General features: G+C 39.1%; 2 protein-coding genes across 2 annotated transcripts in view; both read left to right on the top strand.

Annotated features, from left to right (window-relative positions):
• LOC109927927 (protein kinase C-binding protein 1-like) overlaps positions 1–25,000 on the top strand; it is a 222,528-nt gene that overhangs the window by 49,770 nt on the left and 147,758 nt on the right. The window lies entirely within an intron of this gene.
• LOC109927928 (translocating chain-associated membrane protein 1-like 1) lies at positions 4,571–24,994 on the top strand (the record flags this gene model as incomplete). The annotated part of the gene is made up of 8 exons (XM_048608272.1): positions 4,571–4,693; positions 4,789–4,847; positions 8,314–8,398; positions 10,641–10,711; positions 12,271–12,375; positions 14,845–14,988; positions 19,454–19,614; positions 22,839–24,994. Coding segments are annotated over 8 exons (822 nt in total), but the record flags the coding sequence as incomplete, so codon positions are not given.

Here is a 25,000-nt window from a genome sequence, read left to right as displayed (position 1 = left end):
GGTGGCAAGAGGCAGGATCAACATTTTTAACTTGGATGGAGGTACACTACAAGCAGAAGATGGAGGGTCAATATGAGACAGAGACTGTGAGCCAGAAGATTGGCAGTGACAAGACCGAAACAGGGAGATGGTAGGTCCCCAGTAATTGACCAACATTAAAGAGAAAGAACTTAAAATAGTGACTTGCTGTATTAAATTTTGTAATGCGAACTCTTGGCTCTGCATGAGGTACAAACCTTTTCTACTGCCTACATCAAAGGTACCTTCCAAGTACTAACCACTTCCATGATACTCAAACCGGACGATGGGCTGGATGATCTTCCTTATGGGTGCTCAGTCTTTGCTGCTTTAAAAAGATCTCCTTTCTCTTTTATCATCTGGGGTGCAATGACTACCTTTCTTGCATCTGAGCGAAGTGGTTGTGGACTTAAGACCTACCTCAGATTTGATTTGATAGTCTAGGCTGAAACATCCGGTGTCTCCTACATAAATATTGCACTGTTGAATCAGATGTTAAACCAAAGCCCCATCTGTTGTGTCAGATGGATGCAAAATAACCCATCACAGTCTTCAAAGGAGATCAGGGTAATCATAATGTTTCTGGGGGCAATATTTATCCCACATCAAATTCCTTTAAAAAATATATATCTGTGTTTCAGTGATTGAAAAGGCTTGAGACAGCCTCAGTTTGCTATATAAATGCAAATTACTTCCTTTCTTTGTGTATGTGACATACCTTTGTTGTCGTGTCCATCCATCATGCTAAAAGTGGATTTTTTCCATGTGCACTGTTTTCTCTGGCTGACAGTTCAACTCACTCCCAACTTGGTTCCCTTTTCAGGTTTACATGCTAGAAGCACTGGGTGGAATCTTTCCAGCCCCTGAATGACATGGTCATTGGCAAGTTAGTTGAGAAAATACAGGGAGATCAGCAGAAACGAGATTTTTGACATTGATGGGAAAAGTCCAATTCTGCACCCAAACGTTGAAAGGCAGGATAAGACACTCTGAGATAGTAGGAACTGCTGATGCTGGAGTCTGAGATAACAAAGTGTGGAGCTGGAGGAACACAGCAGGCGAGGCAGCACCAGAGGAGCAGGAAAGCTGACGTTTCAGGTCTGGATCCTTCTTCTGAAGAAGAGTCCAGACTCGAAACGTCAGCATTCCTGCTCCTCTGGTGCTGCCTGACCTACTATGTTCCTCCAGCTCCACACCTTGTTCTGTTTATCATAAGACACTCTGTTGTGAGCAGTGAAAAGCCTTTGTGCATCCAGCTGCATGAATTAACATGCCATTATTACTGAAACTCTATGAATTTATATCCCCACTCTCCCAACCACTGTTTAGAAATTAGAATAGATAGAATCCCTACAGTGTGGAAACAGGTCCTTTGGCCCAACAAGTCCACACCAACCCTCAGAGCATCCCACCCAGACCCATCTCCCCAAACCCACCTAATCTACACAACCCTGAACACTATAGGCAATTTTAGCATGGCCAATCCACCTAGCCTGCATGTCATTGGACTGTGGGAGGAAACTGGAGCACCCGTAGTGAACCCACGGAGACACGGGGAGAATGTGCAAACTCCGCACAGACGGTTGCCCGAGGAGGAATCGCACCCAGGTCCCTGGCGCTATGAGGCAGCAGTGCTAACCAAAGAGCCACTGTGCCACCCGTACAATTCCTGACATGAAAGTCAGAGCAGGAGCCTAGCGACTCCAGCTTGCTGTGCTCCTCCAGGCCTCCATCTTGGACTAACCACCACCCTCCTACCCCTCAAAAACTAGCCAACCTGGATCTGCAGAATTTACGGTGGCCTACCCCTCGGACTGTAGTAGTACAGACTTCCTGACAGCCCCAAACAGCTGAGAAACCACGTCCAAGCCCTGACCAGTTCCCAGCATCTCAGAGCATCCTCTGTAGACAGCGACCACCCACATCCCTAGACCAGGGGCATTGGCCTTGAACTTGTACCAACTGCTCCACACCCTCATGCCACATCTCCAATCTATTTGTAATATGGGTTTGCACTTTTATGCTGCACCTTGGGTGTACCAGCACCTTTCATTGAAATGTTGTTGCCAAGACAATTTGTATATGGGGCGGATAGCCCATTCATGGATTAGGCAAAGGAGCATCCCTTGCTTTGTTAGCACACACTCACTTTACGGCTCTGTTTGCACGCTCTGACCCCTAAGCCAGACTTTAAAAGCTGTATACTTCTGCTTGATTTGTTGTTTAGCACAGACACAAAGCAGGCACCTTGTCATGGTTGTCTGCAGTCATATATTATATAGCACCATACACTGATTTCACACTTGCAGCATACACAGCAAACACCCTGCATGTGCTTCAACCAAACTGTCACGTCTCAGAGTCTAAGTGGGGAGCTTGTCAGTCAGGGGGTCCTAACACTGTAAATCAATATTATAATTTGCAGTCTGGCCAAAGCTTGGACATGGCTCATCAGCTATTAAAAGTTGTCAGCAAGTCTGTACCACTACAGTCACAGGAGTGGGCCACCGTAAATTCTGTAGGTCCAGTGTGGCCAGTCTTCTGGGGGATGGGAGGGTTGTGGTTAGTCCTTGAGTCAGCTCAGTGAAGGTCAAGGGGGTGTTGGCTTATCAGGTGCCACTCCTGTGCTGCAAGGAAAATAATAGCCCCTTAAGGGAGTCTGAATATCTAAATTTCCAGTGCACCTGTTCCAGATCAACACGAACAATTGTTTGGCCTTGGATCCATAATTCCATCCCTCTGTTGGTCACTACCTCATGCTGAACGAGACTGATAACATAGTATTGGTATTAATTTTTGTCCTTGACATGGTATACTTAACATTAATACTGCCAAATCTTATGGCTGCTGTTTCCATGACTTCAACATTAGCTGCTTCTACTTTCTTCTCAGCAAATCTAGCACCTGTGGTTTGCATCCATGCCATTGTCAATTTTCAGAGCTTAGTTGGTGACCTGCTAGTCGTCTTCCATCGCAGTACAGTTCATTCCAAAGTCTGTATGCATATTATAGAACAACAAGCCATACTCTGTCATCACTGTTTTCATGGTTCCAGTTCCGAGATACTTAACACATGAAATTTAAATCTGAACCTCCTACCCTACTTATCTAATCTCTTTAGCTCCCTCAAACTCTCCAGTTCGAAGATTCTGCTCTTTTGGTTTCCTTCCCTCTTTTTATTACATCATCATGGATTGTGCTTTCAGCTGCCCAGGGCACAGGCTCCAGAAAGTCTTGCCAGATCTCCTGCCTGCCCACCCTTTCTATATTTTTCTTTAAAATATCTCTTTCTCAGCCCTCTGACTAACATTTCTGCTGGCTCTTAATTATTTTATTCTTTGTTTATGCATTAAGGGCAGTATAAAAATAGATTGATGCTCCACAGCTCCTTCCTTTTAGTGTCATCTTAATTCCTCTTCGTGTTGACATTGCATCCCATCAATTTTTACAATTTCTAAATTTTCACCATTTCCCTTTGTGCTATCCAAAACTCTGGTTTTTCACTTGCCATGGGCATTCATTTCCCACTTATTGCTTCCACACCTGATGCATCTAGCATTTTCTCTCTTAATGCTTTTAAACCACTGTGTTAATTGAATTAGATTTCTTCTGAGAATTAAGAAAATCCATTAAGTCTCTGTAAATGTAAACTTTTCTATTCTTTCCTAATTACTCTGATCTATAACTGTATGTATTAATCCTTAGAGATATTTTCTTTCTGCATGGTAGACCATAACCATTAATGCAGATCTTCCATTGGTCACAGACTCATAACCTAAGTGTACAAGTTGAGTATAAGTGCGTACCAGAAACCTGGTCATAAAATTGTATCTCAAAAGGGTGAAATATACCAGAATTCAATACTTTTCTCAGACTTAGCTGTCAGTCAAAACATCAGGATCTGACTTGATTTTTCCTTCCGTGCCAGAAGGCTTTGAACTACCTGTGCAGATATGTCAAAAAGCAAACGTTTTGCCGACTTCTTTTTGCTCGGCTATCTTTCATGGTTAATTTATTAGGAAATTAATGGGATTATTTGGACCATTTACACAATAGATTAAATCCAATCCGGGTTGGGTATTCTCACTTGAATTGCCAATTCATGTGATTTGTGCAGATAACTTTATTTCAAGTTAGCCATTGTGTACCTATGTGATGCACAGCTCCTCAGATGTTGCCATTGACCAAGGATCCAAACAAAAGTGATGTAGCTATTTTGGAAGCAATCCAGCAAAACCAAACTGAGGGAAGCATAGTTTCTATTCACTGCTAATGGACTGCTATAAAAGGGGAGCTGGGAAAAAAACTCCCTGATTTTTAAAACTAAATCCACAAACTCACGCTGTACCAGCTCCGATGCAGTGGCACTATTTGGGCACGTAATGAAAATTACAAGAATTGTAGATATTCACAATGTATTTTTCCATTTTTATCACTAGGTTGGAGAATCACATTGATTTTTAACTGCATCTTAACCAGCTAGGTTTACATTTTGAAATCAAGGTTGCAGGATAAATCTGTAAAATTCTTTCCTTTGTAATTTTTACCTTTTTTTCAGAAAATAAACAGACGGTTACATTTGTCCAAAACGAAGCACAGTAAATTCAATGAATCTGGCCAGCTGGCATTCTTCTACTTGTTCTCCTTTATTTGGGGCGGAAGCATCCTGACTGGAGTAAGATTCTATCTTTGAAATATTTCATTATGTAATTTATATTGTATTATTGAAGTTTGTAATTTTCTGATGTTTTCTTTTTTGCCCCTGTTTAGGAGAAATTTACAACTGATCCTACTCTCTTATGGGAAGGATATCCACACACTCATATGTTGTAAGCACATTTTCTAAATTTTCAGCTAAGATTAAAATACTTAGTTTAAAAGAAAACATTGAGAGGTTCTGGAAGAAAAATCACATTGGAAAATTCATTAGGAATTTGAAATACTTTTATACTGTTTTTAAATTTCATGATTTCTGTTCAACCATTCTTGTAGAATGAGTGTCATAAGATATTGTTTTATGCAGGATTTTGTTGCAGGGTATCTGCTTGTGAAATTGTTGACCAACTGTGTGGCTTGGCTTGTCTCTACTTTCTGCTTGCCAAAATGCAGCAAGTACACCTTTCTGAGCTGGGGTAGATGACAGCATTGCTTAAATATTGGTGCAATATAGGGCAGGATTGGAGAGTAAAGGCAGGATTAACTTAGCCATAATATTCTGCACAGCTAAATAGTTGATTCCCCTGCATCAGCTTCATTTATGAACAAATCTAGAATGAAATACTGGATGGTTATGGATGCCAATGGAAATGCATTCCATCAAGAACTGGCATTTTTAGAGGAAGAGAAAAAAAAGGAAATGATTAAATATAATAAATATGATTAAATATTCACTTTTTCTTTGAGTATTCTAGATCCTTTATTTTCTCCTGTAAACTGGCAGCTTTTTTCCATTAAACCTTGGTTGAAAGGCTCACTCATGGACACCAGATAACACTTTTTGAACTAAGAAATTATACTTATTTAAAAAATTTATTTAATCTTAGTACAGCTGAGTTTAATTAAAAACACTGACCATTGAGGAAGTTAATTCGAAATACAAGTCATTTTGCAGTTCTTGCCTTTCCAAATACACGTAAATCCTGTCCAATGTACCCCCCCGCTGATGTCAGGCGCACTAGCCTATAGTTCCTTGGCTTTTCCTTATCACCTTTCTTAAATAGTGGCACTATGTTAGCTAACGTCCAGTCTTCTGGCACCTCACCTGTGACTATTGATGGAACAAATATCTCAGCAAGAGGCCCAGCAATCACTTCCCTATCTTCTCAGTTCCAGGGTACACGTGATCAGGTCCTGGGGATTTATCTACATTTGTGTTTTAAGCCGTCTAGTACCTTCCTCCTCTGTAGTGTGGACATTTTCAAGATATCACTATTTCCCAATGTTCTCTACCTTACATATCCTACTCCACACTAAACATTGATGCAAAATACTCGTTCAGTATCGTCCCTCATCTCCAGTGGTTCCACACGTAGGTGGCCTTGCTGATCTTTAAGGGGCTGTATTGCCTCCCTAGTTACCCTTTTGTCGTTAATGTATTTGTAGAATCCCTTTGGATTCTCCTTAATCCTATTTGCCAAAGCTATTTCATATACCCCTTTTGCCCTCCTGATTTCCCTCTTAAATATACTCCAACTGTCTTTATGCTCTTCTAGGGATTTACTTTATCTCTGCTGTCTATACCTGACGTATGCTTCCTTCTTATTCTTGACCAAAACCTTAATTTCTCTAGTCATCCAGCATTCCCGTGATAAAGAAAAGAGAATAATGAGACTTTTCAGGTTATGTAAGTGGTTTTCACGATGTGTTGTTTTATTAGCATTGAGGATCTTTGTGTAGGTTGATACTCTGAAGGTGTCGATCAGGATCCTTTTTACAGCTCATGCAGATAAAGGCAATAATACTTCAACTTTAGTTTTCTATTCCTTGAGCTTCCAAGTGCTGCTAACAGGAGATTGGGCAGGGAACTTTCAAATCTAGCTGCTGATTCTACAGCATGAAAACTCTTTCACACAAGACAGTACAAAACCCAATTCAAGCTCTGACGTCTCCCCAACAGACCGACTGTCTCCTCCATAATGTTCCAGTTACCATTCAACGTCTGCCATCAGCTTAAGCATAAGGTTTTTTTCTAGACTTGCTGGAACCAGTTCTCAGATACCATCCTTGTTAGTAGCAGCCTTCTGCTGTCTTGATCAAGAACCAACCTGCATTCAACTTCTAGGCCTGGCCTCAGGAATAAATGGCTTGTTTGCTTTGTTTTCCTTGTAACACAAGCTATTACCTATGGTACAAAAGTCATGTTTAACTCTCAGTTCCCTGTTCAAACCTCCGAACCAAAATTGATAAAAGAATAAAACAAAAATCATGAAAAGTCAGCAAAGGCTTTAAGAAGGCACTGTTAAACAATATCGTATTAAAAGAGTCGTGGTGGTGAAGTTGTTTGTGTCTCTTAGTCTGAGCCAGAAGCTCTCAGTTCAAGCTCAACTCCAGGAATTGATGATCAAACAAGGTGGGTTCAGTTATGGCCAAATATTTTGTGTACCAATCCGTAAATCCTTTGAACACACGGTAGTAGAAGGTGGTGACAGTGGGAGAAATTCTCGGCAATTTCATGTGATGGAAATAAGTTAAAGCCTCTCCCATCGTTGACAGTAGCTCCAGTCTGCAACGTGCATCTAACAGTTCTGAAGAAGGGTTGCTGGAGCTAAAACATTAACTCTGTGGAGAAAAATCAGACGCTGCCAGACCTGCTAAGATTTTCCAGGAATTTTGATGCATGTAAAAGTGTATGTTGTGACAGCATCTCTGACTCCTATTGGGGCCATGTCCCTTAGTTGACTCGAAGGTAGATGTCGATTAGATTGCTGTGAATGGCATAAAGTTTGATCCCCCAGTGGGTGGGTTGAGTCCCACTTCCTTGCTCGAGGTGTGCTGGAGATTACAGCGGTATGCATTGGCCTTGCTTTTGGGTTTTAGGCTCACAAAATCACCATTGTTATATATTGTCCATCGGTGAACGAAGGCAAGCAAATCATTTGTGTTATCTCGTCCTGGAGAAGTGAGCTATTTGATCTTGGCTAGGAAGACAGAAGTAACATTGCATTGGCACAACTGAGCCTAGAACATGCAATGTAACACTCAGTATTTCCACTTAAAACACTATTCAGCCATTCCATCTAGAAAGTGAACCTATGGGCAAATTAGATGAGGATACACTGGGTTTAAAGAGTTCCACATTACTTGGTTTTATTAGGCTTTACATGAATGAGATACCAGACTACAGCCAAAAAGCTGGGGGTGGTGGTCTAGTTCAAGCTTCTTAAGAGCAAGTTAGGTAACATTTTATTCGGGTATAAGGCAAGGGTATTTTAAGATTATGGAACAGAAGTGGCTAAATAGGTTTGCGAAGATCATCCACCATGATCCATTTTAATGGTGGAGTATGCTCAAGAAGTTCAATACCAATTTCTTTTGAAGTGCAAGAATGAAAGCTTTCAAACCCAACTTGGAGCAGAGATCATAATAGATGCAATAGCAACCAGATTGAAAATGCATTTGTGTACAATTAAACTACTTCTAACTGATCGTCCGTTTGAGTCACCAGTAACAGCTATGGAGGATCATGGTGACAAAATTCTGCTTTAAAAACTGATCTGTGTTTTGCAAAAATGAAACATCTATAAATACTTGTTAAGCACCTGCTATACTATAGATTCAATCTTTTATTTGATTCAGTTTTCAGGTGAAGTTTTTCTACATTTGCCAGATTGCCTATTGGCTCCATGCGTTACCAGAGCTCTATTTTCAGAAAGTTAGAAAGGTAATTACATACCTATTTATTGTTTGTTATACCATCACAATAACGTAACCAGGTAAAATCAAATTTGTCGACTGAATTTACACAGAGTGCAAAATGAAAATTGCCAGGAAGTCGAAATTGAAAGTTGGAGTAACTCAGTAACCTTTTAAGGTCTCACAGAGTTTGGACATCTGATAGAATACCCCCCCTCCCCACACTGAGAAACTGGTACTCGTTTGATGTTCAGGGAAAATGTTGAATTGCAACCAAATTTTCCTGAACCCATTGCCTAATTCTTTGCTCATCCTCTCTCTAAATAAGAGATGGTTAGGCACAGCCTACGCATTCTCTCAAGAGGGACTAGTAGGGTAACCAAATTAGAGCTCTGGATAACAAGAAATTGAAAATATTAAGAAGAAAAAGTATGCTTATTGCAGATGTGGTAGAAAATAGAGAACCAGACTATGTGCAAAGTTCAGAGAGGTGGTGAAAAAATAAGAGAATGTTTTAAAAAAAACTAGCAAAAGAGAATTCTAAAGTCTTCAATAGACATATAAGTGGTAAGAGGCAAGGTAAAGTAAGTAAGGCAAGTAAAAGGTAAGAATTGCCAATGTTGAGCCAAGCAACTACATAGTTGTCAATTTACCTTCAAAATTCGGGAAGCATCTCAAAACAATAATTTGAAACCAGATTAATAGTCACTTGAACATACATAGGTTAATTTAGGAGAGCCAGTATGAATTTATTCAGGGAGAATCATATTCAGCAACCTACTGGAGTTTTTTTTTAAATCAGAAAACAGAAGGTTGATCAGGGCAATGCTGCTGATGTGGTATACATGATCTTCCAGAAGGCATTTGTTGAAGTGCTGATTTGCAAGTTATAGCTCATGGAATAAAAAGGAATAATTGCAACATGGATACATAGTTGGCTGAGTGATAGAAAATAGGAAATGGTTACTGGATGTTTTTGGGCTTGGGGATGTATTGTGGTGGAGTCCCTCAGGGTTCAGTGGTGATACCCCTGTTTTTCCTAATGTTTACTTGGATTTTAGGGTACGAGGTACAATTTTGAAGTTTGCTGTGGAACTTGGAGGATAGTGCAGAATTTCAAACGGACACGGACAGGCTGTCAGGCTTTATTAGTAGGGACATAGAGTACAAGTTCAAGGAGGTTAAGTTTGGCCTTAGCTGGAGCATTGTATACAGTTGTAGGGCCGGAGTTAAAGGAATTGGTGACCATGCAGAAGAGGCTTACAAGAATTGTTCCAAGCATGAGGAATTTCAATTATGAAGATACATTGGAGAAGTTCAGTCTGTTGTCCTTCTTTTTATCACAAGGTGAAGATGAGATCTGATTTAGGGAGATAATATTCCTGTATGTGAAAACGTTGACAGTAGTCTAAAAGAAACAAAAATCATGTAAAAGCTTTGACACATGAGTGCTAACAGTCTGGAAAGTGCTGCCCAAGTGTGTGCTGGAGGCAAGTTCAATCAAGACATTGAAAAGAAATTAGATGTTTATTGAAATGAAGCGTGTGCAAGGTTATGGGGAGAAATCAGAACCGTGGCACTACTTGAAATGCTGATTTGGAGAGCTGATGCAGAGATAATGAGGCTAAAGGCAGCCCCTCGCACGGTAACAATTCTGCAGTTCTGTTGACCAATCAGTCTGCCCAGCAAATAATGTTTTAGAAATTTTCTTTTTCTGTTGTAGTTTGGAGGAATGTCCATGATTTGACTTGAAGATTTTTGTGATTATTTGCAGAATATGGAGAACAATCAATAAATTTTAAATAATAACTTTAAATGATGGTTTAATTGTCATCTCCATTAAGGACTATTACATAGAATGATTTAGAATGTAAGGAAAAGATATGTGGGTTCCTTTTTTGGTTGCGCTTTTAAGTATCATTTGTTTTACTGCTAAAATGTTTTGATTTTAGTTTTCCTTTCTTGAAGTTCTCCAAACCAGTCCTCAGTAAGAAACTAGACAGGCAGTTGAGCCAAACTGTTCTGAAGCCTACGCTAATCCAGTTCTTCACCTTTAGCTATAAGTTATGCAAGAGTGATTCAGGCTATATGCCTGACTTCTTCCTGCCCTGCAAGAGAGAACATGGTATCCTCTCAGCTTCAACTTCTGGTGACATGGCTGGAATTGGGAACTGGGGAACTGAGGCAAATACACACCTATTTTAAGACACACATGATGTCATTTTCTTAGATGTTGCTCCTCATGTGTTTCAAATGATTGAATCTTACAGGAGGATATCGCTCGACAGCTGTACTACATTTGCCTTTACATATTCCATATTACTGGTGCCTATATATTAAAGTAAGTTTTTAACGTGCCTGATGCAGCTTTTTTTTAAAATTCGATACAGTTATCATGATTGGGATTTGTTTTTGTGTAGTGGACCTCCTAACTGTAAAAAATATCCCTCTCCATTTTCCCTTCACCTTATTATGAAAAATACTGGGTAATTGAAGTTCCCTTGAACAAGGAGAATATTGATCTTCTGTTCATGGGTGCAAGAAGCCCATTGTTTATGACATTACTTATATTTTGTTTCATTTTGGATCTTTATGAAATTATCCTTGACCTCCCAAAACTTTTCTCTTGAAATGAAGCAGTGTATAAGGAGAGCTACCTGTTGAACAGTACACTCCTCTTGCATCCCTTTCTTCTTGTGTTGCCAGCCGTCTGCTACCATTTACACATTGTTCTCCTTGCATTCTATTTCTTTTCAAATCTTTTGGTGTTAGAGAATGTAACAAACTTAGATTTTAAAAGAAGTGTCACGCTAGTAAATGGTGAAAATGGTTATTAATTGTAACCCACTTGTTCCCTGCAACTGGCTGCTAATATTTGCTTCTAAAATCTCCTTTGGAAGATGTGGGCAGGAATAATTGAAATTCATTTATAATGTATTGCATGTATAGCAAATAGATAATACAGCAGCCTACAGGCTGGACCTTTAATATTCTAGCTTGTCATTTTGATATTTAGAAAACTTACTTAGACAAGTTGGATCACTGACAATTTTTCTCATTCTAACCGTTAGTATAAAGCCAAAGTTTTGGAATATAATGATTTCTCTTTCCGTTAACTTGTTAACATATTGCTTGCGTGTTTGGATGCAGTACAATGTATTTGTATATTTTGCTTAGGATGTGTTCAACCAAATGCCAACCAGTCAGCAAATTCTCTTCAGTTTCTCAGATAATGTGACCAATGTTTGACATTTTCCTTCTTGAATGCGGTGAATTTATTGAGAAGGATCACGTGGCTAGAAGTTCTAGAAATTTGACATTGTTATAGATCAGCTTAGGTGCCAGCAATCTGTTCACTGGTAGTGCCTGCTTACAGATAAATGAACTTTTATATTTTTAGTGTAACGTTATTGATGAAATTGAAGAAGTGGACAATGAGGTTTTTCAAATAATTGCTTGTCTTGCAATTATGATCAGTTCATTTCCTGTCTTCATCCCTTCTTGCTGCATTTTTCAGTGCAGTAATGGCAAACTTCATGTCTAATCTGACAACAGATAGCATCTGTCCTTTGCTAACTTCAAGTTTTAAGTTGATACCAGGTGTAATTAATCAATTGTGTGGATATATGTGGTTGTTTTATGGCACAGTGGTAGTGTCCTTACCCCTGGACCAAGAGACCCAGGTTCAAGTCCCTCCTGCTCTCGAGGTGTGTCGTAATATCTCTGAACAGGTTCATCAGAAAAACAGGTTAAATTAAATTTTTCAAAAAATTATAAAATTGTGGTTGTTTTCAAGAGGGTATTCTGTTCAGAATAAAATTGATAGTCTGACTTGATGTTTAGAAGTATACTGCATTCATGTATTTTAAATTTTGTTTGTAATCTTGTTTGTCTTCGCAGTCTTCACAGACTGGGCTTGATTCTCTTGGTGCCGCATTACCTGGTAGAGCTCTTGTTTCATGCATCACGATTATTCTACTTCAGTGATGAGAACAAACAAAAGGGGTAAGTGAGTTTGTAGATTTACATTAGGAGTATGAACAGTTTGTTCTTTTTCTCTCCCTTACCATAGGAATGATGTAGTACAAAACAAGACTCCATGTGATCATGTGAGAGCCTCTGCTGCTACCACTAACTCAGGTAGTGAATTCCAGACACCTACCACCCTTGTGCTTTTGGGAAAAAAAAATTTCCTCATGCCTCCTCTAATCCTTCTGCCACTTAGCCTGAATCTATGACCCCCAATTTTTGAAATCTCTGCCGAGGGAAACAGGTTCCTCTTGTCCACTCTATTTCCACCTCTCACAATTTTGCATATCTCAATCATGTCACCCCTCAGCTTCCCTGTTACAAGGAAAATAGCCCCAACCCCTCCAATCTCCTTGTAGCTACAATTCTCCAGCCCTGGCAATGTCTAGTAAATCTTCTATGCACCCTCTTGAGAACACTTACGTTCTTCATGTAATGTGGTGACCAGAACTGCATACAGTACCCTAGTTGTGGCCTCACTAATGTTTTTACACAGTTTCATCATTAGATCCCTACTTTTGCATTCTATATGTAGAATTTTACTCCATAATACAAATACATCCAGTAGTTAGATATACTATTGGGCTGTTCCTTCAAACCAATCTTGGTAAGCGCAGAAGTAATGACAGGTTCAAAAAGGAGAGTTGATGAAAATAGGGAAAAAAGGCTAGCAAATAATAAACAAAACAATGACGCCTAAGAATACTATTGAAGATCAAAAGAATAATTGGTGGAAATGCTCAAAGGTCAAATGACAAGATCTAACTGAAGAGGAAGAATGTATGACTGAGAGATTACAGTCTTGTTGTATATGAGTGGAAGTGCAGGTGATAGAGGAGAATGTGGAAAAATGGTTTAAGGTGACTAAATAAAGGAGTTAGTTCTGGAAAAGGCAGCAGAAAACTACTGGATCCTGATAGTAAGCATCCTCTGATGCTGAAGCAAGTTAGACAGAAGATTGAAAAAGTTCTTGCCACCCTTTCTTTTCAGGTCTCGGATGTAAATTGTGAATTGGACACAGCAGGGCAGTCAGTGTACCACCTCTATTTAAAAAGGAGAGGTTATGATCAGGACTAGTTAATGTAACATCGCAGTAATGTCAACCTGTGCTTTGTCTAAGTGTTGACTGACCTGGGTATTTCCAGTTTTTAAAAAAAATTTAGTTAGAAACTAACTGACAGAAACCAAAAGGTTGGATTAATGGCTGTTTCGTTGAGAGAATTGTTTGACACATTGGGCAGTACTTGTCTACTTTGTTTGTTATTGTTTTGGATCAGACCTTGGGGGACAGTCAGTTTGTAGATGTCACAAAAATAAGTCTCAAAACTGAGTAAGATTGTAACTTGAGTGGGAAAGGCTGACAGAATAGGGAACCTTACTCAGGATAAAATGGAGCGTGGACAGATGCGTGGTCCTGCATTTTAGGAGGTAAAATCAAGTGTATACTGGGTCAGCCCATGGATAAACAAAGCGTTGGAGGGATAAAATTATTTTTCTTTATTCCATGGAATGTGAGTGATGCATTTCTTGCCTATCCATAATTGCCTTAAACTGCATTGCTGTGTGTCTATAGTCATATTTAGGCCAGACCAGGTAAGCATGGCAGATTTCCTCCCATAAGGGGTGTAAGTGAACCAGTCGGATTTTTACAACAACCAATTATAGGTTCATGGTCACCATTACCAAAACTAGCTTTATTATTATTTTTGAATCAACCTGTTCAGAGATGTTATTACACACCTCTGAAGTAAGTAGGGCTTGAACCTGGGACTCCTGGTCTGGAGGTAAGAATACTACCACTGCACCACCAGAGCTTCTTTGGACTAGCTTTATATTTCAGATTTATTAATTGAATTCCTATTCTGCCAACTGCCATTGTGGGATTTAAATTGGTGTCTCTGGGACAATAACCTGGGCCTCTGAATTTCTAATCTAATGACATTACTACTGCACCATTTCCTCTTGAACATAAATTCCTTACAAGGTGCAAATGTAATTTAATCAAGACATGACAAGCCAGCAGCATTGTAAGTTTTACAATTAGAAGCATGAAATAGAAGAACAAAACAATAATTACTAATTTGTTCTGTACATTGATTAGGCAAGAAAACTAGACAATAATACTCAGAAAAATACCTAAGTGCAATTTCCACTGATTTGGAGAATTGGTGAACTGCTGTGATCAGTTTAAACTTGGCATGAGGCGTGTAGTCAGGCAAACATGCTTCACAGGTTTTGGAGCTTGAGTTCCTTTGCGAAGTGATTGAAATTGTCAAATACAGTATGCTAATATATTGTGCTTTTTGCTTCAAATACTACAAATAACTGATGATCACTGGAACTTTAGGATATATTGATGATTACATTGTGCTGAATATGTACTGAAAAAATAATAGAAACATCTTTACTTTGTTCCTCAAATAAGATTTGTTCTATTCTCTTTAGCTTCACTCTCTGGGCTCTACTTTTTGTAATGGCTCGCCTCCTCACTTTGACTCTGTCTGTCCTCACGCTTGGTTTTGGCCTTGCAAGAGCAGACACTCGAGACTTCTCAGTTGCAAATGGAAATTTCAACACGTTGACTGTCAGGTAGGCAATTGAAGTGATTTTGAGTGTTTAATGTTCGAAAAACAATCATATCTATGTTGTCTGCATGAGGATCCAAGTTTCATATTTTAATGTAAAGATATGGGTTACTATTAGATAATCTTTTGTTATGAATTGATTTGTGTTTAGTGCAATCTTAGCATTTTTTATCTTTTAGAGCCAGACTTTGTTGAAAAACTATTTGCACCTCTTTCACTTCCGTACATGTCCCAGTTGTTAGCATCACCCTTGACAATGATGGTGATTGGACTTTCCCACTTTTATTATCTAGTTGGTAACTTCTGTGAAATTGCAAGCCTTCTGATATTTCATGTGAATTTTTCCTCATTCTGTATGGATATACTTGGCCCGTGCTCAGCTTATCGAAATAACACGTTGGCATAGGGCACAGTAGCCAGTAGCTGAAGTTACCAAAGAACTTGTGTATGTTAATTATCGAAAGAAAAGTGCAAATTTAGCTTGAAATATTGTTACTTAATACCCAAGAAATCAATTTTGTCAACTACTGACATAGGCCATTGCATCCCTTGAAATCCTTTGTCTATTATGACTCTTTGCAATACTTAATGACTGGATTTTTATGTAATTGGCTTCCCTTTAGCTTGACTAAAACCTGTCCGGTTAGTGCCATCTGTTGCACACATTATCCTTTGAAGGGAAAATTAACTTTAAACAAGTTGGTCACCACTGCAGTTTGGCATCATTAGCAACCCTTCTGTGACCATGAAAATCTTTTTGAATTCTTTCTATTATCTGATTATCTTTTGCAAGTATGGCAGTGAGCATGTTGAACCATCACTGAATTTAATGGTATAAATATCGACTCCTTCAGTTTCTAGTGAACAGATCTAAGTTTAAGTCACAGAACACTTGTATATACAGCTGCTGTCATGCTACTTTTAGATTTTAGGAAATTTAGTTTCTCACTTCAGAATCCCGTTTTCCAACACCGTTTAGTACATTATATAAAGTTAAAATACAAAATACCAAATACATTTGTCTTGATTGTGCATAAAAGTGAAGAAACCCATTCCCAGGAGTACTATGTAAGGGTCCTATCCAATTAGAATTTCTATTATTACACTTTGTTTCCACCATTTAAGCCATTTTTTTTCCATTTTTTAATTTATTATCCAAACCTGTTAACAGAAAAGTAACATTTTTCCCATGAAGAGAAAACCATCCATCATTATTGCATCACAAGGTTTAGAAAATATGAAGACTTTTTAATCATGCTTCATGTTCCACTGTAAACTTTATGTAACTATATGTTCTTGGATTTTTAAAAATGTTTTGGCAGTAGATGTATTAAGTTGATAGGCAATTGAGGAAGTGTTTGAAACCCAATCTGTAATATTTTGCCTAGGATATCTTGCTTTTAAAAAAGGTCTGGTGGCGATCATGCTGTTGCGCTTCTTGCAACTGCTGTGAAGGCAGCCTTTATGATCTTCTATTAGAATGTTTCTTCCTTCACTGTGCTGGACAGACAACCTAGAAAGTGGCTAGAATTGGAACTTGCTGCAACAACTTGACTAATTGAAGGTAGTCAATATACTTGAATACCATCGCTTAAAAACAGCATATTTTAAGGGAAGGTAGTCAAGTACATTATATATAGTTTAGGTGAGGTACTGAGTGAAGCATAATTACCAACTTTGAGCATTTGGGCTAAATGGATGTTTTATGTTTTAATTACGCTATCATTCAATGAAGTATCAGATTGCTTCAATCTTAGATAAATTCTGTGACTTAATTATGCAGATGGAAATATACAAATCTCCCCAATCTAGGTAATGGTTTATTGCTTTTGAAATAAACCATGAGGTAAGCTCATCTTTAGGGAAAGGATAACTACTGGAGTTTATTTCTTTGCTAAAATACAAGTCAAGATTTGCCAAGCTGATTAAAAGTTATTTGTGTAACACCTGCTTATGGGTAAACATTGTTTCGGGATGGTTAATGGCAATAATATCTCATAATTTATGACTGGTCTGACATAATGAGGCAGAAAAACAGTTCATTGTATTCATGCACCTAACTGCTGTCTTGGGCCAAAATTAAATCTCTTTTAGAAACTCGTCAAGTAGTAAGTAGCCCTGATGACTTTTTCAGGAACTATTATTTGAATTCGTCACTGAAATGCTAGCCAATATGTTACTGGACCTCATAGCATTTTAAGTTAGCCTACATAATACTTATAATATGAGTGTATGCCATGTAAAGAATGGTTTAATATTTTTAATAAGAGGTATTTAATGACAGACTACTTAGCAGTATCAAGACCATGTCATTTTTGAAACTCCATCATTTATGCATCCCCTGATTAGTGAGGTTAGGTCACATGGAATACAGAGAGAATAGCTGTTTGGATACAGAACTGGCTCCAAGTTAGAAGACAGAGGGTGGTGGTGAAGGGTTGCTTTTCAGACTGGAGGTGGTGTGCCACAAGGATCAGCGCTGGGTCCACTGCATTTTGTCATTTATATCAATGATTTGGATGTGAACATAGGAGGTAAGGTTAGTAAGTTTGCAGATGATACCAAAATTGGAGCTGTAGTAGACAGCGGAGAAGGTTACCTCAGTACGATGGGATTTTGATCAGATGAATCAGTGGGCTGAGGAGAGGGGAAAGATATAAAAGGGACCTAAGGGGCAACTTTTTCACGCATTGGGTGGTGCGTATATGGAATGAGCTGCCAAAGGAAGTGCTGGAGGCTGGTACGATTACAACATCTAAAAGGCATCTGGGTGGGTGTGTGAATAGGAAGGGTTTAAAGGAATACAGGCCGAATGATGGCAAATGGGACTAGACTTATATGGGATATTTGGTTGGCATGGACGAGTTGGACTGAATGGTCTGTTTCCATGCTTTATATCTCAATGTCTCTTAGATGAGACAGCCAACCTATTGTGCTGCCACGGTACTCCTCTAGGCTCCACGCCTGCCTCTGGCCACTCCCTGTAGGCATTTTTATTATTTTACAGATGCCCACAACTTTTACGTATGCACCATAGAAAGTATTGTATCTGGGTGCGTAATGGTCTGGTATGGCAACTGCTGTATCCAGGGCTGATAAGAAACTGAGGAAAGTTATGTGTACAGACCATCACAGAAGCCAAACTCCCATCCATGGACTCCATTTATATTTGTTGCTATGGAAAGGCTGCCAACATCATCAAAGACCCCTCTCACCCCAAAAACACACTCTTCCAACCTCTCCAGTTAGGCAGAAGATACACCAGCTTGAACACACGCACCGGTAGGTTCACGAACCGCTTCCCTGTTCTTGTTAGACTGCTGTATGGCCTTCTCTAATTCCAAGTAATGGTGATCTTGCTAATGTTGATCATGCTTTGTGCACCTCCTGTGCAGCTGTGATCTTGTATGCCTCGCTCTGTCGAAGCACCCTGTGGTCTGTACGTCCTTGATTGCTGTGACTGCTGTACTGCTCGCAAAACAAGGCTTTTCACTGTACTGAGGTACATGTGACTACAGTAAATCAAATCAAGTCAAAATCAAATATCTTGATGGACCCTTTGGTTTGAGACTCCAATGGATGAGTCGACCATGTCATGGAATTAAGTACTTTTCACAATAATTGAGTACTGTCGGCAAGAAATTTTGAACAGAATCTGGTAATGTCTTGGCAGCATCAGAGGTGCAGAAATTCTGAAGAAGGGTCCCAACCCGAAACGTCAACTTCCCTGATCCTCTACTGCCTGACCTGCTGTATTCCAGCTCCACACTATGTTGTCTCTGACTCCAGCATCTGCAGCTCTTGCCATCTCCTAGTAATGTCTTATGGCATTTTTAAAAATGCATGTAATTTTTCATTGAAAAATCATACAAGCATCAGTAATTTTGCCTTTTTTTAAGGCTGTGTGTTCACTTGGTTTTTCAATAAGGGTTTTACTTCCTGCAACAAATATGAAATGAATGAGCACAGATCTAAGTTTTATTTACAATGTGAAAAACATTTCATAGAATTGTAAACAGGGGAAGAAATATGCCATCTCCCAGCAACCAGCAGTCAAGCCTGCAAGGCAGGTGGCTGATTGTGTAGCTTCAGAAAATTCTTGGCTATTACTGGCCACCAAGAGATGCATGATGACTGACGACTATTATTCTCCCTCTAAATTATACTCCTTTCCTGCTGTTTTCTATTGCCCTACTTTGCAAAGTCACTGGAGAACTGTGATTGGCCTTCACTCCATTGCATTTCAAAGCCTATACGACCCAAAGACGTTGTTTTAAATTAAAAGATGCTTTTCTGAAATTACATTTACAGATGACTCCGCGCTGAAATAGTATGTAGGTATTTATCAATTGTGATATTATAACAAGCTTACAGTGCTATCTTATGGTTTGCATGTGTTTTTGTGCAATTTTTCAGAATTAATAGCTATATTGTTTATTGACCTGAATTTCCTTTTTATGTTTTAACAGGATTAGTTGCTTAGCCGCTATTTGCCTAACACAAGCATGGATGATGTGGAAGTTTATCAACTTCCAGCTGAAGAAGTGGAGGGAACACACCCAGAATCAGATCCCCAGAAAGAAAGTAGCTAATACCAAGAGCAAGCCTTCAAAAAAAGAGTATAACAAGGGTCAGTATTAAAACCTAGAAAATCTTTCTCTAGCCTTCATTCCGTGATTTAATCTTATAAAAATAATAATGATTAATAAAAATAGTCAGCATTCTGTTAAAGTTACAAACCCGATTCACTGGAATGGTAACTTTATTTAAACAGTTGAAGCTGATTCTGAGTTCCTGTCTAGATTGTCCCAGGCCTGTACTGCAACTTTGCAGGGTGACCATGACAGCCCTAAAACAGCGTAACTTGCTCTTTTTGTGGGGATGCCGTCAGAATTCAAGACCCAGAAAGCAAACACGTTTTATGAGCCATGTGTTGTTATTAGATGTCACAGACCAGATTATATTACATCCACCTTAATAACTACAGAATGTTTGAGGCTAGTAATGATCTGAGGAACAGCAACTTCAAAAGTTGTTGGAGACCAAGTAAAGATAAATGAAACATTGAAAAGTGGTCAATTGAATAAAACTAAAATATTTCTTGATTAAGAAGGCTTTACTTGCGAATACCTTAAATGTCTGTAATGCTGCTCAAAACCCATTATGGGGAGCCCTTTTATTTAAACCTAGAAACCAGCGTTAATGGGTTTTACGTACCATGAAAAAGCCTTTTGCATCTTGCATGTTGCCTCATCTTACAAACAGACACAATGAATCTATAATGGAGTCCCTATCAGACTAGTGTCATTTACATTGCATCAGTCTGAGTAGACTGAAACTGTTCAGTTCCCACTTGAACTGATACCTTAAAACAATAAATTAGCAAGTTGCCCAGAATAATTTGTGGTAACTCTTTTGTTCATTATTATAGAAAAAAAACTGTTCTCCTATAAAAGGTATCTTGAAGATCTAGAGGTGGAAAGTCACTCATATGTACAGAGTTGTGTTAATTCCCTCGGGGAAAACAGTCATAATTTAGTGTCTACATGGCTCGAGCATAGTTCCTCATTTCATTGAAGAATGCTGCCTGGATCATGAGAATTCATGTGGTCTAACAGTGCACTAGTACAAAGTGAACAAAATTTCTGTCCTCAATTTAAATTAAAATTGACAAACTTCAGTTTTTTAATGATCAACTACTCTCCAGCTCCCTTTTTTGTTTCTTCATCTTTTGTGGTCAGACATTTTCTAGTCATGTTTATCTCTTCATTATTCTTTCAGCTGCTTACCCCCTCATAGCTGTTCGGCAGAATTATATTTTATGGTTATTAAAGTTCCAGGACAGGAAGCTACATGAGTTCCTCAGGTAGTCTCCTCTTCTTGACCACCTTCAGCTGCTTCATCGATGACCTTCCCTTCCCCCATAGGGTCAGGAGTGAAGATGTTCCTTGATAATTGTTCAATGTTGGGCACTATTTGTGACTCCTCAAACAGTAAAGTATTCATGCCCAAACGCAGCAAGACCTGGACAATATCCAGGTTTGGACTGACAAGTGGCGCAAGTAACCTTCATGAAACGGTGCTAGGCACTGACTCCAAGAGAAGAAAACCATCACCTCCTTAACATTCAGTGATGTTACCATCACTGAATACCCCACAATGAATATCTTTGGGGCTACTCTTAGCGATAAGATAACCTGGATTAGCCCGATAGATACTGTGTCTACAGGTGTAGGTCAGATGCTAGAAATCCTGCGAATTAATGCATCTCCTGATTTCCTAAAGCCTGTCTACTTTCTTCAAGATACAAGTAAGGAGTATAATTAAATATTCTTGACTGGATGAGTGCATCTCCAAGAAATCCTGGACAAAGCAATCCACTTGATTGACAGTACACCCTGAAACATTGACACCCTCTGCCACCACTTAACAGTAGCAGCAGTGAAAATTATCTACAAGATAGACTGCAGAAATTCACCTTAGCTCCTTAGACTGTGTCAGACAGCACTTTACAAACCATGGAATCATATAACATAGAGCAAACCCTTTAATTCAACTCGCCCATGGCTACCAGATTTCCTAACCCAAACGACTCCCATTTGCCTGTGTTTGGCCTATATCCCTCAAAACCTTTGCTGTTCAGGGATGCAGCGCAAGATGGCAGTGCAGACATGCTAAGTAGTGCTCAGGCTCTTGAGCCTGTATACTTCAGGTTGGCCGCATCCTTCTCTCTCTTCGCCCTTTTTGTTTTTCTTTCTCTTTTCTTCCATCATCTGACATTGTGGGGAAGCCAGAGTGGTATCGGAGGTTTGTTATTGGCAGCGGTGGTGGTGCCTGGAGCCTGAAATTGGGAACTTTTGCTATTGCAGCCCTGCTCCTCTGTAGCCAGTAGATCCACAGCATGGACTTGGCTGCGACAGTGCGTGGTGTCACAGTAGGGACTCAGCGGGCTGTCTGTTGCAGTAGTGCTGAATGGATCATCTGTGGCGGTGTCCAGAAGAGGTCTCCTGGCTGTGGTAGGCCCACAGTGTGGACTCAGCGGGTCTTTGGTTGCGGCAGTGGTGGTGGTGCCTGCTCCAGGACCTTGCAGAGACCTTTCAAAAGACAATGCAACTGGTTTGTTGACTCCTTGCATAGAAGATGAACTCTCTCTTTAATGTTACTACCCTTTTATTCTTTTTATAACTCAGATGGCACTGTATTGTGGCTACACTTGCCACTATCCTTCCAGATATATATGACAATAAATAAATATTCATGTACCTGTCCAAATGTCTTTTAAATGTTGTAACTGTACCTGCACCTACCACTTTGCCTGTCAGTTCATTCCATATGCGCATCATCCTGTGTGTGGAAAAAGTTGCCTCTCAGGTCCCTTTGAAATCTTTCCCTTCTAACATGAAACTTATGCCCTAGGGAAAGGACTTTGGCTATTCACCTTATCTATACATCTATTATTTCACAAACCTCTATAAAGTTACCCCTCAGTCTCCTATGCTCTAGGGGAAAAAACTCCCAGCCTGTCCAGACTCTCCTCAGTACCATCTAGATAAGAGAGCAGGAGATGCGTTGGAACACCACCACCTGCAATTTCTTCTCCAAGAAACGCAACATCCTGACTTGGAAATGTATTGCTTTTCCTTCAGTGTTACTGTCTCAAAATCCTGGAACTCCCTTCCCACTACCAATCTGGGTGAATCTGCATTAGTTGAATAAGACAGCTCATCACCAGCTAACCAGTCCAACATTTGACCATGATGCTTACAAGTAGTTGGCTATTGGTTCAAGAACCAAATACATTAGTTGACTTGAGCTATTTTTGTTCCCTTACTGTTTTGTTTTTTATTTTTGCAGCTAATGCATCAAATGGAACAGTGAAAACAGAAAGTGGAACTTCACCACGTGCAAGGAAAGCAAAAGCTTCGTGAAGCTGGATTTTAAAAATTGGCAAATTCGAGGGAAAAAGAAACTGTGATGATCACAAATCTCTTCAATCTTCTCACACCCCAAAACCACTCTACTTTCATTTCTATATGCTAATCAGAGTTGAGCAAAGAAAGTGATGGCAAACCCTGTTGAGAGACTCTTTGTGTTCTTATAAACGAAAATGAGGTGAAACTGTTGCTGCTCCAAACAGATCAGCTATTGGATGAGGCCTTGAGTGGTCAATACTCAGCTTTGGGGTGCGCGCATATAGTTTTTTTTGTTCTTGTCGGTTTTGAATGGTGGCTGGAGGACACCTGAATGGTGAACAAGTAGCTGTGCTAATTGGGGTGCGATAGAAATTGGCCAGTTGGATGCCTTTACCAAAGGCTGTTTTGGGTCCAGTTACCAAGGCCATAGGCATGAATATTGGAATTGCTAACGATGTGTTAGGAATTATATATGAAAATTGTCTTATTAGCTGGAGACTGGGCCAATCACAGCTGCATTAAGTTATTCTTTAATTTTCTGTTTCCCGCCCCTTTCTGATGCTTGTAATGTTGTGATGCTTAGATTTCAAAGTACGCAAACACACCAGATCCTAACAAACTGTGAATACAAGTTCAAATGAAAACTGTAACTGTTCCCCACACTGTTTTTCCTATCTTGAAAAATGAGTCAGCGTCACCCTGTCTGGTTATTATGTATCAGTCTCCATTGTTGCACGAACGATATGTTGACCTGAAGTAATCATGATGTTCCTGAACATAATAAGGGCACATGATTGGAGCAGTGTCCACACTACAGAAACAGGCTTAGACCTCAATATTTTTTGGTAGGTTGCTCAAACACACAGTCACTTTTGCTGTAGAGTTTCTGCAGCTTGTTCAGTCCATTTTGTGAGGATTTTTCTTTTTTTCTTAAAAAGTTTGATAAATGCTGCCATTTATACTCCAAACTTTTATGTAGGGTTTTGTTTTACTTTTGTGGCTTTAGAAGATAATGTACGCATTTGACATGCAATCTTTACCCCTCCCTCAAATTTTATTAAGTGTCCTTGATGAAAAATGTAAAAATGATCAGCCAAAAACACCCATCTTGCAATTGTACAGGAACTCAGCAAAATGTTCTTTTCAAGGGGGAGGCTTTTTAATTTTTTGAGTAAGAAAATGATCCTTTCCTGTTTAGCATTTTGCATTTTTAGTTGCTTTGCCCGTAGATGTGTGATGGGAACTGTGCCTTAACCTTGACAGATATTGTCGTCTTCTCTATTTTTAACATGAAAAGGCATCAGAGTTTCTAAACCATCATGACCCTAGTCCATTTCACTGTTTATTATTTTCATCTCAAACAAGAATGACTTGAGCATTTTTAACTAATGTTTATTTTAATCAAAGAAGAAATTCTTCTGTTTTATGTGGCTCTGGAACATAGTTGTTTTAAATGGTGTTTATCACCAATAGTATTTTACATATATTTTAAAACAGATCATCTTCAAAACATACATTATGGGGTCTGCTTTGCCCCATAATCTTTCCTGCTGAAAGACAATTAAATGGTTTTATAGATTGTTTCTCTGTTAGCATTCTCCCAAGTTATTTTCCTTGTTTAGGATCCCCATATTTAGGAAAATGTAGCACACTTTTACTTTGGGGTTTATAAGAGAGAAGAGCGAAGATGTAAGAGACTATTTTTACACTCTTTTTGGTTAACAGATCCTGTTTAACATATATACATCTACAAAAGTTACTTTATACCAATTTATCACTTTGACAAAGTTGCGCAATGGGAAGATACCTCTTAATAGTTTGTTCTTTATTTTCTACCAAGTACTGCAAATAATTTCATCAAGCTAACCCAAATTGGACATTTTTCAACACGTAGAGCCTTATTTGTTGGCCATTTGGCTTTCTCAGAATCCCTTGGACACACATACTGAAGTTATAGTGCATTTATGTATATCAAACCTACCAAATGAGCTTGTGTACACAGGCTTACTTTCCTAACTGTCTGTACCAAATCACCACATGTACACATCCTTGCGTACAGAATCGCCTTATATATGAGCCCACGCTGATTCTTTTGTTCTGAAT

This window comes from Rhincodon typus, chromosome 19 (assembly GCF_021869965.1).
Source record: "Rhincodon typus isolate 14 chromosome 19, sRhiTyp1.1, whole genome shotgun sequence".
NCBI classification, from domain to species: domain Eukaryota; kingdom Metazoa; phylum Chordata; class Chondrichthyes; order Orectolobiformes; family Rhincodontidae; genus Rhincodon; species Rhincodon typus.
Note: the sequence above shows the minus strand (reverse complement) of the source record. Positions and strands in the feature narration are given on the sequence as shown.